The sequence below is a fragment of the Ptiloglossa arizonensis genome, chromosome 6, assembly GCF_051014685.1.
Source record: "Ptiloglossa arizonensis isolate GNS036 chromosome 6, iyPtiAriz1_principal, whole genome shotgun sequence".
Classification (NCBI taxonomy): Eukaryota; Metazoa; Arthropoda; class Insecta; order Hymenoptera; family Colletidae; genus Ptiloglossa; species Ptiloglossa arizonensis.
The window spans coordinates 6098210-6115272 of NC_135053.1; the positions used below are offsets into that span (position 1 = coordinate 6098210).

The 17063-nt window shown below is 30.5% G+C and overlaps 2 protein-coding genes across 5 annotated transcripts in view; both read right to left on the reverse strand.

Annotated features, from left to right (window-relative positions):
• Positions 1-1809: 1809 nt before the first annotated feature.
• On the reverse strand, positions 1810-2976 carry LOC143148366 (uncharacterized). The gene is made up of 3 exons (XM_076314659.1): positions 2797-2976; positions 2425-2721; positions 1810-2226 (listed from the first exon to the last, which is right to left on the reverse strand). Exons 1-3 carry the CDS (start codon positions 2974-2976, stop codon positions 1837-1839), a joined length of 867 nt encoding a protein of 288 aa, XP_076170774.1. The 3' UTR covers positions 1810-1836.
• A 334-nt stretch (positions 2977-3310) lies between these two features.
• The window catches only part of Amph (amphiphysin), a 114308-nt gene continuing 100555 nt past the window's right edge, over positions 3311-17063 (reverse strand). The window contains exons 3-9 of one of the 4 annotated variants that reach the window (XM_076314096.1): positions 15564-15754; positions 14850-15122; positions 7811-7929; positions 7685-7728; positions 7322-7519; positions 6403-6545; positions 3311-6251 (exon numbers count right to left, since the gene is read on the reverse strand). In XM_076314096.1, the coding sequence (XP_076170211.1) occupies positions 6171-6251; positions 6403-6545; positions 7322-7519; positions 7685-7728; positions 7811-7929; positions 14850-15122; positions 15564-15754 (1049 nt within the window). In that variant the 3' untranslated portion in view covers positions 3311-6170. Of the gene's footprint in view, positions 6252-6402; positions 6582-7321; positions 7520-7684; positions 7729-7810; positions 7930-14849; positions 15123-15563; positions 15755-17063 lie in introns of all 4 variants that reach the window. The other 3 variants (XM_076314095.1, XM_076314098.1, XM_076314097.1) reach the window with 3 other exon arrangements.

Genomic DNA, 17063 nt, shown 5'->3' on the forward strand with positions numbered 1-17063 from the left:
CGTATCAGTTTTTAACTATTGAAAATATACTGCTGAAATTATAGAATCGGCTATGGATTTATGTGTATACCTGATTGGTCGCGCCATTTTCATGGAGCATAGTTTCGTTTCCGGAATTTAAAAATTTGCATCGACAATCCAATATATCTTAGCCTATTAGTTAATTCTTGCAAAAATAATGGCCACTTAAACGTGATTTAATACTGTAGTTGCATTGCTACTAAACGTACATATACATACGTAAACATTTTACAGTATTATAGCTTACATGCATTTTCCATAAAATCGTATATTTTTCTATACAAAATATACATGACTCTGCATTAAAAGTAACAAACTGTTGATAATTATTAATATAATATGATAATTAATGTTGCAAATTTTATGAAATTAAAACATAAATAAAAATATTTCCTCTTTCCAAACGTGAAGACGTATTAAATCTTTTACCTAATTATCTTTATTGTGTTTAATTTAGTTTACATTAGCTTATACTTTGTTTAAATTGTAGAGCAACTAAAATGCATACACTTTACATCCAAACAACAGTTTATAGTATTATATCAGCCTTCCAAATTTATATCTCAAGCATTTTTCGAATGTCAATATACTGTGATCAAATTTTAATAATAACGTAGTCAGATTTATTTTCAAACAATGTATTCGAATCCAAGTAGAAAATCTTATTATTGGTTAATTGTTTAATTGTTGTTATGCTTCAAATTTATTGGATTAATCTTTAAATATAGTAATTAACATAAGATTTTGAACAGTTGTTCCAAAAGTATACAAATTAATTTTATTGTACACATACTTAAAAAAAATTGTTTCCATTTATTACTCTTCCGATTTATTTTGATACATTGCACAAATTGGATTCAATTTAGGTAAATCAAATATAACTTACTATGTTTTTTTCTTTTGTTGCTAACAATGGATTCAATTTATTATACAACATATATTGATTTTGATGATGGTAAATTGAACATAAATATTTGGGAAGGGATGCATTTGTTTAGAAAATTCTATTTACTTGCAATTACTATCTCCCAATAAATATGAATATGAAATTTTGTAACCACTGTATAAAATTTCTATTTCTATTAAAATTTTCATATTTAAATTTTCTGTTTGATTCTCAGAATAATTTTATGCCTGTTTGGTTTTATCGATATAATAGTGAATAGAAAACTAAAAAAAACATCAATATTTAAATTAAATACTGTTATATGAAATGCATTACACTAATTAAATAGATTATACAAGTAATATCAATGTTAGAAAATCAAGATAATACAGTTACTATGAAAAATAAGAAAATGGACAGTGTTACGTGTAATAGAAGGTAAATAATATTCAGAACATATTCTTACAATGTAAATGTCAGTGGCATGGTTAAACCTTGGTATCATTTGCTAACAGGATTAGAACCAGAGTATAAGGCTTCATGAAGTCCATAATTTGTATATACTGCATTTCATAGATTGAGAACCATGACTAACAGATGTATTATCAATAGATAATATATTTCCACTTTAACTTCATTTTTCAATAACACAATTTATTTTACATTTTTGACATATTTCTGATTTTGGCAAAAGTTGATCATGAGAAAGTTTTGCTATTAAATATAAGAATAAAATCATAAACTCATGTTAAAACCATTGATGGTTTGTAAGTACTATACTCCGTTATATTTAGAAATGTTTTGTTTACCTGAATCTGAATTATCTTTGTAAAGCATTTCTCTGATTGACTTAAACAATGTTACCATTTCGTTATCATTTGTGTTACTATAAAATGTTCCAAATTTCTCAAAACCTTCTTGAAGCACTGTTAATCGCCTATAATATTCAAGTTGATATTTATTCTTAACAATAAACAATTAAATGTTTGTAAAAATAAAATAAAACTGAGAAATATTTTACTATTAATATCGTACATGTTTATCACTTTTGGCAGTTCCAAGTCTAACATGTGTCTACTTTGTTGATAGTCGTTTAGAATGGTGTTATATTGTCGATTTAGCTTCTCCATTTGAGGTATGGATAATTTGGAATTACTAAGAAAGTTCCTGAAATTCTTTGCTGCTATGCAAAAGTCTTTTCTCTTTATATAATTATCATTCATTAGCTCGTATAAATGTTTGGGAAGTACTATATCTTTAGAACAATGTTCTATTAAATCTTTTAAAATGAGTAACTTATTTTGTTTTTCACTTTCTAGCTGATATAAATAATACATTATTTAATTAAATTGTTAGTAACTATTAATTGATATAAATAAAATATTAATATTAATATTTAATGTTATAAATAAGAATTTTTCATTAAAATTTTATTACTTTACCGATTATGCATGAATTATTGTTGAAGTTATAAATATTTTATTTTATATATAATAATAATTAAAGTTCTGATGTACCTGTTGGAGTTGTATTGTTAAATCCGTTGAATCAAATTTAGAGTTTGTTGAATATGTTTGAGGAAGTGCCAATCGATGACTAATATTAAGTACTCTACATACAGCTAATTGTGACACTTGCAAAGATTGTCCATATTGAACTAGAGCTTCAAGAGCTGCAGTACTTAAATCTAAATGTTGTATTAAAGCCGTTTGTTTATCCTCTGCTAAAGCTTCTTCTACTTGAGTTTCAGTTAAGTGAAGCTCCAAATTCTTTTGTATTTTTTGAGGTTTTTGACAATTTAAGTACTTTAATATCTATAAATAAGATACACCAATGTTTTATAAATTTTTTTTCGCATTTAATCAATAGAATATGAATTAAAATATTGCCTTGATATCATGAGATTCGTATGATGAACTTGATGACTTTTTCCTATTACACTGTCTACCGCATAAGCAGTATTCCAAAGAAGTTTCTTTTAAAGGTACATAATGTTGTGCTATTGGAAGAAGAGATGTTGATAATTGAGGTTCACGAAGACAATGTACTTCCTCTTCTGATGTAGCCATCCATGAGAAAGAATGAGATTTACGTAAAGTAGAATTATTCCATCGTGTGTAACATTTTCGTTCGTGAAATCGTGACATACTAATCTGCTGGTATAAATAATTATATTGCTGTTTACATCTCCATTTTGGTTATCATTTATGTACAAAAGTTTACTCAAATTTTCAAGTTGTTCGTCAAAGAGGAATATAAATTGATTTCAACACATGTTCTTTTAGATTTAAAATTCTTCATTATAAAATTTCTTCATTACTGTAATTTGATAAGATAATTAAAAGGGTTAACGAAGGAAAGGTACTTTTCAAGGTTCACTATTAAACAAAACACGTATTTAAATCATAAACACTTATACTACAAACCAGTAATTGTTTATTATGATCGTCGTCGTTGAAAAGGACAATTAAAGCGATAAATGTATATACGTATTATAGTTTATATTAAGGTTATAAAGATATGACTGATTGTTTCAGTAAAATAAAACAACAAGACATAAAAATGACAAATGATATAACAATTGATTGCTCCACTGCTACACTAAATTCAGACCTCACTACTCTTACTTGGATGCATTAAAAATTCTAATAAACATCAATGGTTGTTGCTTGTATGTCACATTAATAAATAAATTCAACATAAAGAAGACAAGAAGTAATTATTTCATGAAATATATTTTAATATATAACACATACGTTTGCTAATATCAAATTTATACTTACAAGTAACTTTGAATACATTTTGCATTAGTCATAAAGTATATTAAAATAGAAGACTTGTCACATTTATTTTATGATTTCACATTTTAATTGCAATTTCTGTCACCATATTTTATATCTTTTGCACACAATATTGTTATTGAATTTGTAATTTACATTATTTTCATTTAAAAATCAGAAAGAATAGCACATTTAATACCTGCTTATCTTCTTTAAGTTAGTTAAATGCATTTGCTTACTTTTCCAAAAGATTGAATAATTTATCATATTAGTACCGTTAATAGATCTATTTTCCAGTAATTGTTGTTACTTACATTATTGCTCATTCTAAATACATATCTGTTTCGGTAGACTAAAATTTATGTTACTCTGTAATTATAATAGTTGATGTTGTTCTAAACAGTACTAACAATTGCATTTAATTTGTAATATAATAGTGTAGTTAATGACATCACATTATCGGTAAATAGAATACTGCATCATATTGGCACATACGCACTATTAGTTACATAAAAATTGCTGGAACAGTACTGCTAAACATGCGAAAGGATAAAACAATAATCATATAAATCTGAAATAAAGAAGTAACTTTCATACTTTACTTTTTAATTCTGTGGTATTCAGTATAACGCGATAAAATTAGAGAGTGCGATATAATCAATGGAAACAATGAAGACAAATTAATTCTTGTTTTGATCATTGAAAATCTTTTTTAAACTTACTACTTATTTATTCGAATATGAATGGAATGTGTACTTGTTCAGATTATATGAAAACTGTATTCACAATATTGAAGTGAAGCATGATGTGTTGCATTATATAATATTTAATAACATTTAATTGAATCGTCGACTTTTGTATACTGAATTTAATATCGCATTCGTATATCATATGTAAATTCTCTTTGCACTTAAAAACGAAAAAAGTGTATCGACACTTTTTGTCTAGTAAGTATCATTAATTAAATATTTTTGTTATTTTTCACCTGCTTTTTGTTGGTCCACTTCATATAATATAAATGTACGTCCATTTATTATCATTATGAATATCATATAATTATATAATATAATTGTAAAATATGTCAACATCACGTTTTCGTATCATGCACCTGCAATGCTTCACAAACGAACATATTAATTGTCTACAGTTTCAATTCGTACATGGGGTTAATTATTAGTGTGACAATGGATCAATCTTTCAACCATAAAATTTTTCATTTATAAAATAAACAATCCAACTTTCCTACATTCTGTATGTCTCAGATCAATATGATAAAATAAAAGGACACACAACTTAGTGGAAGCTGAAATTGGTAGACTCCTTGTACTACTTTGTAATCATACATTATGGTAGCACTATTTGTTATACAAGATTTGGTGTAAGATTTTGTTTCAAGAAATCTATCTAACGAGTATTGATTAACGCTACAAATTTTCTTCATTGGACCATCGGCTGATATTTAATTTACTTTTGCTACACAAATGGATACAACGGCAGTAATAATAACCTAATTAATTATCATCATCATTATCATTTGATTTTCTATATATGTATATCAGAAAAATACTTGGTCGTTGAATATTTTATTTATATAAGTATGATGTATTGTAACAAAAAAGATGCGAATCAGATTTTGAGAATAAACTTTCAGATATATATCATTAATAGAACATATAATATTCCTATTAATAGAATTATATAGAAAATTCTTAGGATAACATTTTTATTATTTATATATTATAATGTTTAGCTTTGATATACGGATGTATTGAAGTTTCATTATATAATTTTGTTATAAACTACTCAATTGCATCGAAAATTTGGCATATCGTCTATATTAATATCCTTAACGGGATCTAACTGTAATTTTTTTCATCCCATAAATAAAGATCCTAAAATCCTAATATATGAATGCAGATCTGTAATTGGATTTTCAAGATTTGATAAGCCCTTGTCAAAAAAGGGTATTGCAGAGATGTCTTAATCATTACATTAGTTCTTAATGATAATTTCAGTAGCCACAAAGTTATTCCATAAAATATTCTTAAAATGTATACTTCTATGTACAATTTCATAAAATAATATTAATTTAATATATAGATTTTTATATTATAGTATTGCATGATGTATTACAATATATTATTTAATTACTTAAATATTTCATTCGATTATTAATGATGTGTATTCGTACATTGGATATGAGAGATCTCATATTACAGACAATGAATGTTGGCACAGACAGTGGCTGGGTTAAGGCACTTTGGGATGATTAATTCTCCACAGTACCCTCCAGCGTAACTATCTTATCACACCCCCTTTCCCTTCCCATAGCCCCTCATTGTGTATTCATTATTTATTTGTTTTCTATGTATAATACCTCAGATGACTGTGTGACTCTCACTTTTAATATTGAAACTATTCTTAAAGTAGAATACGCTGTTTCAGTGAGCATTGGAGTGTAATAGCTGAATTCGGTAAAGCTCTCACAGTGGCTTTGTGAAATTTGCTGGGAACATACCCTTTTCATTCGTACCTTCCTTGATACCCATTAACCAACCCTGCTCCTAAAGTAAAATATTTCGTTGTATTTATAATAATAATTATTATTATTATAACTACGAGTACAGTAATCTAGAGTAGTATTACGTATAATGTTTATTAAGCTTTTTATACTAGCAAATTTTTAGAAGAAAAATTAAACAAGAAAATACAGACCTGTTCTTCTGGATCATCATACTCCACTACACGAATAATATCACCAACATCAAATGACAATTCATCCACATCTTCGCATCTATATTTGTAAGTAGCCTTGACTCTATACAAAACCCCAGGTGGCAAGTTGTCAGTTGTTGCCCCTATAGAGAAATTGGTACCATTTTCATATTCCACCTCTAAAATAATTGAATCCGCCTCATTAGTCATGGACCTCTGATATAGTTCTGTATGAACTCTGACTTTCGATGATTATGTATAAATTGGATTTAATTATTAAAATCTTTTGTGGAACATTCTGATACATAATTGAGAGTCAGAATTATTATGCTTCTTTTCAATGTTTCAGCAAGACCATGCATAAATGGGCAGGCAACATACTCCTATTTTCACAATATATAATATTACAAATTTACACGTTACGTATTTCGAGTATTAATTTGGAGAATTGCTTTACCGTTTTCCGTTTGATTTTCTTTCCGAAAAGATATTATCAATATTCATAAAAAATAGAACGGAATCTACGATACAGATATATTCTATACATGCTTACCAATGTAGGAGCTGTCAAACATCTATGTATGTAACTCGTTAAGAAGTGATTATGTAATTAATTATTTTAGTTACCGCAAATAAAATTCATGGTACATGTTATCCTCTAATGTGTTCTTGCACATTTAAGCTGTAATTCCAACTTTTAGCCGAATGTGTATAAAACACTCCAAATTGTACTCCGTATTGTTTAGATTTAGTAATGATTAGTTTAATAACAATTTGACATTTACATTAATTACACATATAGAAGAACATTTCGCAAACTGTTTGGTCAAAAAACTTTCAATCGTGACTACATTAATCTTTGTCTTTTGAGGCGTCAGTCGCGCAACCGATGACATTTACACCTACACAACATACTTACCAACAGGAATATCGTACAACTCTTCCACTCGTTTAGAGGCCGCGACTGTGCTTTGCGGAGACTCATCCTGATTATTGAGGGAATTATCATTGCTGTTAGCATTGCTGTTAGCATTGCTGTTAGCATTGCTGTTAGCATTGCCGTTTAATTGAGTAGTCGGCGACGTATCTCTTGCTGCCGGAGCAGAATCTTCCACAGCTGTAACACGCAATAAAGCTCACTCAAAACTAAAAGTTTAGCCACATAATTATGTATTCGGCAACTTCTTATGTGGCACGGCTACGTTACATACATGCACAAGATATTAGTAGACAAACGATTCAAATGCAAAAAGACGTGAGTAGATGCAAAATAAATAATCACCTGGTGAAATGTTATTCTGAGCCGGTTGTGTGTTGATTATTAAACTGAAACAAGTAAGAGTCGTTTAACGTTGTATAATTTCTAACTCGTAATATCAAGCGAGCGTGTTTTCAGCAGTTTACTTACGAAGAGTTGGCGTTTGGTGATTTTGGAGATTGTGGTTCCGTATTTTTCTTCAGTGTGTACGATCCTCTTTGACTTTCGTTGGCCAATTTATCAACAATTGCTTCCAGTTCAGAATATACCTGAAATATAAAATTATTGAACTACAGTTATTCGGAAGAATATCCAGTTACATGGTACAATCCCGGACGAAAAGATAGCACACACGTGATGTCGTTAAGTTCTCAGGGATACATTCAGAATTCCGAATTCTTTGCTATCATTCCCTTCATCGATCAAAATCGTGAACGTGAAATAGAAGATGGCGAAACGATAGCACACTCGAGCACGTTTTCGTGTAAATTCCTCAGTGTCTTTCTGTACTTGAGTTGCTCGAACATAGTGTTGTGCGTAGACCATCAGCCTTGGAAGTATTGGAAATATTTATTGTAATAAGGGGATACAAAGGGGAAATTCAAACGGTCATCGAGTTAAGAAATAAAATTGATCAATTGCGAAGTCTACGAAGAGAAGCAGGAAAATTATTTACAGCCTGTCGAAAGATACGAATAATAATGGTACAAAGGAGAGCAGCGAGTGATCCCTCGCGATTTCTGCTCGTGAAAAACATGCCGGTTGCGTGTTGCATTAAGCTCGTGTCTCGTATCGAAATTTCTTCGCGAAAGGTGAGCTTGAAATTAATCTTAAAAACTTTCGTCGTGTATTCCAGACACGTGAGAATCTTATACAACGAAACGGAGCCTTTGCATCGGGAGCGGGACACGAGGAGGATCGTCACAGGTTCACAAGACGATGAAAATTTATATTTACGGCCACGATTATTTACTATCGTTACGCGCAAAAAGAGAAATTTACAAAAGTGCAACGTCAAACGGATGGAGCGAGTGCAATGATTTGAGAGGGTATTGGCCACAATAAAAAGACTGATATCGTATTCGTTGAAAGCCGAACGAATCCCACCGCTTATCATAATTTAATACAACAATAAATTAAGAGGTGCGCGATACACTTTGTTGGTAGGCACTTTCATTTTTTAACAAGAGGATACTGCAATTCGTATTACTAAAATTGTTAACGATTATTTTTCCCGGCTGACGAAGAAAATATATCGTTCAGAATTCTTGGCGACACTTTGTCCAAGCAGTCTATAGAGAAGCTAGACAATTTCGAAATATTAACGAATTAAAAGTGTGTTAATTTCTTTATCGAAACGAACGAACGGAATAATTTATTAAATAATAAAAAGTACTTCGACGTTGAAACACAATCTGTTTCATTTTTGCTAAATAAACATTTCATATGACACATTTCATCGATAAATATACAAACCCATAATAAACTATGACTTTTGCTATTAAATATTGTATTATCGAACACACTCTTGAGAACTTAATAATAACAACACACGTGTGCTATTCATAACAAGAAAGAACATACAAGTATTTCGTAAAAGTTCAAGTGAAATATTGGAACAACTAGTGATATAAATTAAGTTATTAAAATTCTTCAAAGGTGTAAGGTAAATAACACCAGAAGAAAGAAAGTTGTAAAAATTTATGCAAAAAATGTCCCTTCTTGAGCCTAATGTTGTCGAAGGACAGTAATAAATATATTTTCACAAATGTAGTTGTGGTAAAAATCATATTTCTTCGGTGTGTTTTTAAGCTCCCACTTGACAGTCTGTATTAAGCAATTGATTTTTAATTAATGCGTATTTTCTCATTTCGTAACTCGAATTTTCTCTGCGCGTCTTTTAACTTTATTCTCAAATGTCTAAATAAACTGACTGTGAATTCTTCGTTTTATTATTGTCTTGATTTTTCAATTCCGTTTCAGTTATAGAGATATATTATTGAACGAAATGATAGTTCTCGTCAAATTTCGAGACAGGATTTATGTGCATTGGTACTTCGAAATAAAGAAATCCAAGAACGAAAAGAATGTTCCTAGCATTACATGCAGATATAAACGAACAACAGTGAGACAAATTTCGTTGTAAACAAATATTTTAAAATTGTGATAAGATATCAGATAAGATTCTAACTCAGACACTCGAGTTAGCATGTCGTAATAAAGCAGTGTATACAAATCCAATTTAAGTGGTATTGGCTTCTAATCTTTCCTTTGAGTGCAATGTCAATAAATTTAGTATTTTTGTCATTGTAAATTAGCGCGTAAGTAAAAAATATAAGCACAAGAGAAATTGTTAAATAAAAAAAAAAAATACTCAAAATTTTCTGCACGACTTAAAACATTAAGGCGAAGTGATTTAAAAAACCACGTTTATTATTGAATAAATACACTCACTGTCTTCGATTTAACTACATACAAACTCAAGGTCTTCGGGGCAAAAATCATCCAAATGTCTAAGAAAATTTACAAATATATTACTATATTTTTTACCATTTTAATATATTGCGAATAAAATTATTTATTCATATTTTGTTATAATGTTTTTTTTTGAAAACAAATTTTCATACATTTTAGTGAACTGTTATTTTCCTTTCTATTGCATAAATAGCATCTGCCCCCTTTTCTAGGGCCAGGCATTATTGCAGTCGATGTTGAAACAATGAATTCCGACAGATTTGTAATGTTTTCCAACGTTTCTTTCGCTGTCTTTGCATGGATAGTATTTTCATGGTGCAATATATGTACATATGTACTTTTGAGTTGGTGCATTTTCCAGATTTTCTACGAGCACAAGCCTTTTTTTGGAAGAAGATACTTTCCATGTTGGATTTATTTTACAAAAACGAATACAGGAAGCGATCCAAGTTTAAAAAAGTGTTCTTAGCATTTTATATGTGATCGTAAACTCTCATCCAAGTTTAGCGATCCAAGATATTTATGAAAACAATAACAGACTACCGATCAATTTTTCTCCTTGCGTACATGATCACCATTTTATCTATTCTATCGACAGAGACAGAGTTGTATTGTGATCTAACATTGTTTTACAATTTTTTCATATGTGCGTTTATCGAAATTACGCGGTGATATGTATTTACTTATTACTTTCTAGAAGAATACATTTATTTTTGTGACTGACATACATGCACAGACATCCTCTAGTAATAAACAACGATTCAAGGGGAGGAATTTTATTTTCTCCACCGTTTCGATCAATAATTGTTGACTCAACTCATAGCAGGTAACAAAACCGTCGCATGTTGTAACCTTTCAGTTCTAAACATAAATCGAGGACGATTTAAAGTCTTTGTTGTTTTTCGGAAATACTTCCGCGTTGTTTGCCTGTATGAGACTGTACGTTCTATATATGTGTAATTAGATTCGTTGTGACACGAAACCTAAAATTCTATGTCATACTTTGCAGGCTTGGGAGGCATATATTGGCGAAATAGGCACTTTATCTCTAAATGTTATCAGTTCATCTACGATCAACTTCCCACCCATTTGTCACCTATAAATTTCTCATGGGAGTAAATTTATTTCTCATGGACGCAATGCTCAATCATCGGACCGAATTACTCCAGAAATGATTTTGAAAGTTTTCAAAGATATTGTAAGAGGAAAATAAACTCTCTCAAGTGGTTCATTATCAGATTTCTACACATCTGCTAGTAATAGAAGACCAAAGGTATGTATCTAAATCAATGGACGTTACATTTTTCCAATTATTCTTATATACACGTTTTCCATTTTTATTTATACTATTTGGTATGATACTTTCTATATCAGAAACAGGAAAATAAACTCTCTCAAGTGGTTCATTATCAGATTTCTACACATCTGCTAGTAATAGAAGACCAATGGTATGTATCTAAATCAATGGACGTTACATTTTTCCAATTATTCTTATATACACGTTTTCCATTTTTATTTACACTATTCAGTATGATATTTTCTATCGGAGGGAGAAAAAATAATTCGAACAAAGTGTGCTGATTCGTTATCCTTGCAGTAGCATGTCTTGCAATCCCTGGAGTCGATCGTTGGAGAAATTTCTTTTCAGAATTTATCGATGATTGTTTTGCCCATTCGATGGTTTCATTTTCTGATAAATAAATTATCTTCTTACCAATTGAGGTGTAATTCGTTTATACTTCCTCGTTCGTACTACTGGAATTACACACAGATGCGTGATTTCCCACTTCAGATATTCCATTATCTGCTAAAAAATCATCATCCTCGGAATCTAATATAAAAACGTGACTATTAGGTTGTTCGGAAAGTTATTTCGTTTTTTTTTTTTTTTTTTTTTTTTTTTTTTGTGAAAATGAAACACGATTTCTTTAGAGTGTATAAACATTTTTTTAAATTATATATTCTCCATTTTGGAAAACGAACAACCCAATAGAAGCTTTTATGCGTGTATGTGAAGTATACGATGTATGTTTAAATTTAAAAATTACTCTTTAACGATAAGACATCGAGAAAGTAGACAAAAATACAACGAAAGATACATACGTATGACTACTCTGTTTGACAAAGCTTCAAATTATATTATACGATAACAACAAATATTTGTGTGTTTTAACAAACTTTGAATTTCATTCAATGATTCACGTTTTTGATAATAGGAAATCAATTCTAATCATTTTATGGCAATTGTTTAGAAGTTTGGCCTACACAACGATTTCGATTATGTTGTGTATAAGTTGTAGAGGGCAAGATTTGAAATAATTTTTTCTCCTGTACATATATGAAGACTGTCTTAGTTTTCGAGATATTCGTAAAATAATTTTGCTAGTACTACGTACGTGATGGTCGCTTATCTATTGTTCCTATGAACACATGATGTCGTAATAGCTGGCAAAGGTGGTAATCAACTTTGTACGTTGGATGGACTAAATGAAAAACGATGTTGGGTAATTGGAGTTATGTTCGTTCCACACAGTGACGAGAGAAAAACTAGCTCTGCCTTAATCCAATTCGTAACTATCAAAATGATATTAATTTTTATGAATTAAATTAAGATAGGGCTAGTTTTTCTTAAAACGATAAGTAATTGGCAGTTGCTCAGCTTCACGTACTGACGCATACTTCACTATGAACGTGCACATATAGTTATTATTCAACGTAATAGTACCGACAGAATTTTGCAAATATGTCGAAAACTAAAATAGTCTGCATATACATACAGAGGAAAAAATGATTTTAAAGTATGTCCTTTATAACATATGCATAAGTAATCGAAATCGGTGAGTAGGCCAAACTTCTGAATAATCATCCATTTTATAATACAATATGTTCTTTACCTTTTCATTCGACTTTACCATCAACCGTGGTTTCGAAATATTTCATTTTAACGATTAATTTCTTTCATTTAATTACGTTGCACACTTACGGGAAAAAAACCCGAACTTTGTTCAGGGTGGGTCGAAAATCGTAGAACATTTGGGCAAGAGTGAAAAAATAAGAAAAAAAAATTCATGTAAAATTTTGAAGTTTGTTCAACTACTTAAACGATTAAATACGATCTGGTTATCGTATATTCTACTACCCGTTGTGTTTGTCCAAGATAGTTAGGGCATATCAAAGAATAAGTATACACAGAGGATATTCCAAACAATACACATTTGAAACAAGAAATTGTTGAAGAATTCGAAAGATTAAAAAGCGATAACACATTACACTCTGTTCAGTCATCATTACGTCGGTGAGCACATTTAGGTGTACGAAAACGAGAACACTTTCAGCGATATTTGTAAATTTCTAAGAAACAAAAGACGAATAATAAGTAGAAATAGTTTGCATTATTTTAACCGTACCATTATCGATTAACGCTATCTTGAACAAACACAACTAGTATTTGTATACGCGTTAACTGGATCGTTTTTAATCGCTTGCAAGGTTGGATGAACTTCAAAATCGATTTTTTTTCAAACAAAACACCGGATGAAATAATGTTACATCAAATTTTGTTCTTATTTCTACTACTTTATAATTATTTTTACTACTAACATACTATTCGATCAAGGACAATGGCCTTTTAGTACAATGTCAAGGAAATACAAAGAAGTGTATTCATAATAATTTCAATACGTTTTCTTGGTATTAGGAAAAGTTTCTAAAATAATACGACCGTGTTGGGAGAAAAGATTAAGAAAGGAATTCGTTAAATAATCGTTAATTACAGATAATTACAGAGGACTTTGATAACAGTTTTCTGTTAAATTTCTTCACCGAAAGCAAAAATAGAAATATGACACTTACCGTTGGATACGGAGATTAATGAACGAAAAATGTTATTTTTACAATATTCCGAAAAAGAAAAGAATTTTGAACCCTGAGTTTCTGTAACGATACGAGCAGGTAAGACTTGTTAGAGTATTGGATGAAATGTATTTAGGTTGAAAATTGACAATTACAATTGAAAATTTCAATTGTTAATTATAACCGATAATTGACATCGCTTTCTGTACAACTTGTGAAACGTTAGGCTTTTGCTCGGTATAAGAATTGCTATCTATCCTAATTTTCAGTGAACTGGTGTTCTCGATATTGTCATTCGAAAGCAGAAATTGCCACGTTTGAATCAAAATTTGAACAACAATCCATTACGCCCGATGAAAAATAATCCGTAGAAAGTTGTGAAAGTATAAAAAATTTAATTTCAATTTCTATCAATGAACGACACATCCCGCTTATCGAGTGACTTACAAATAATTCATTTGCTCTTCTCGTCGAATATTACACAATTCGTCTTTTTCTTGGAAAAATTACTATCTGCTTCGAGCAACTGATCGGTAATATTTCCACAACAGCATTGGTAAAATCGTATTTATATTTTCTACTTTAAATGTATATAATATATATAATATATATTATGTATATATATATATATATATATATATATATATATATATATATGTATATATTATATGCGTTACATACATTATACATTAAATTTCGATTAATTTGTAAAAAGTACTCAACGTCGAATATTTACGTATATTTTTGAACATCGACACAGACATCTAGCGCTGTTCAATTTTCGAGATTTATAATAGATTTGATAAAATAGAAAATTAAGAAAGAGGTGAATGGTTACGGTGAATGGAATTGTTATACGTACCTTAGCACTCTCGGTGTGAAATACTTGTTCAGCAGCGAACAAGGTTTGCAGATTAGTGACGAGGAAAAGAACACGCGAATCGTACAAGGCAGGCAATTCGTCATGAAGTTCCGAATTAAGTTGTTCGTATGTACGCTTAGCCTCCTCCAATAATTCCTTTCCTCGAGAAACTTTAAGCTCGTCCCGTTTCCTCGGATTACACTGTAGCGATTGGAAATTGTGCCTCTGACTGTCGTAATCTACGAGCTTCCGCCCACGCTTGTCGATTTTTTTCTGTAAATTCCACCACGATAATCACAGCTCTATCGTTTACGCGCAATTGCACCGTTACGTTATATCACGCGACGAAATAAAAAATTAACGTACAAGAACCTCGAAGAGTGTAGCACTACGCTATACAACGTACAATTGTGCGTTCGAATATCCGAAAATGAGAATGGCGTGAGTCGAAAAAGATGAAAAATTGTCTCATATACGCACCGTTCTCAGTTTCAGGAATTTATTTGCCGATAAAGTTACCGGAATGAATAATTGAATAATATTTGAGAAATAAAAACAAAGTACGATTAAAAAAAAAGAAATATCGAAACGAATTGTCGATCGTTCCAAACTGTTTCGAACTCGTAACGATAGAATTGTTTTAAATAATTTGGACAAACAGCGTGTAAAAAAACGAAAGGAAATTTTTATAATAACTTAGGTTGCAAGATGTACCCTCATCTCTGGAAATTGACTTTGATATGTGTTGAGAGGCACGAGAACTTGATCAGCGAGTTTATGAGTGAAGTCTTGCCACAACATATCTAGATTTTGGGCTTGCACGTACAACAGATCATGGCCAGTCCACTGGCTTTCATATATCTCGTTCAAGGAATCCATCAGGGTCTTTGAGGCTGCTTGCACCGCTGTGAACACACGTGAAAAAAAGATTTCACGATTACATTGTTACGGATACCTTTCTATTAAATTTATATCCTCCATTTATAATTACAAGGGAAGGGTGACCCAAAAACTGTCCCCTTTCGAGTTTCACGTGCTTTCGCGAGACGAGAGAACACTTGAACGCTGTTGCAGTGTGTAAAACATTAAGTGAGGACGTTCGATGATTATAAAGATACAAATAATTAAAGTTATGTACGATACGTCCCGCGCTATGTATTGTCAATATTGGTGGTCCGTTTCGTCGATATTTTCGTGGTGTAAATAGTAGAAAAGTTTGCGGTTGTATTATTTTTTTCTTACAAATAAAAGAATACCTTTGGCTGTACGTAGTATAACGTAAAGTATGTTGAATATCAATTACTAGCATATATGTGTATATATATCTTTAAAATTATCGAGTATCTAAATCTAACGTACTACGTTTTCCAATAGATATCTATATTCTACCATCCTGCAAAAGTACATTACGATTGTAAGAAAGAGAGGACAAACAAATTATACCAATTAGTTTTATTGTAAATAGTGAATAGGTACAGGTCCGAAAATTCTGTCTTATCAGATAGAGTCGATCGAAAAAAGTATTCGTACACTATATTATAAGGAAATTCTCCTTCTAATCTACAAGTCTAATTTTAACGACAGTTTGCGTGCATGTGAAGCATTATATGCTACATTATGTAATTGTTAAAAACAATTACACGCATACGATGTAATTGTTTTCTCGAGAAGCAATGTTCTCGAGAGAATAAAATCGAGACTCGAAAATTCAACGTTTCTACATTTTTTTAAATAAAATCTTTCCGGGGGACTTTCTTCGCAGCAGAACGATAGAACACTAAAAATTGTATATTTTTTTGAAAAGAAAATTTTTGTCGTATCTTGACTACGAAGTTACAAAGAAAATGAAAGTCGTTGCAAACTCTTCAATCGTACGAAATCGATTTCCCTTCGATTTTTCAAATACAATTTCGTAATAGTGAATACTGAAAAATATTCAGCTCTTAGTGTTCCACTACTCTGTTGCAAAAAAGGTCGAGAAAGAGTTGCATTAAAAAAAAAAAAGGATTAAAACCTTCGAGATTTGATTTCCCCTTCTTGAAGAAATTTCCTGTGGACAAAAATATTACTTTATACGTGCACCATTGTGCTCTACACGTGCACAAACTTTCATTAAAATCTGTCTTACAGGTAAGAAGAATTTTCATATAATATAACATACGAATACTGTTCGAAGCCACTGTATATTTTATATAAATATATAGTCGAATCTAA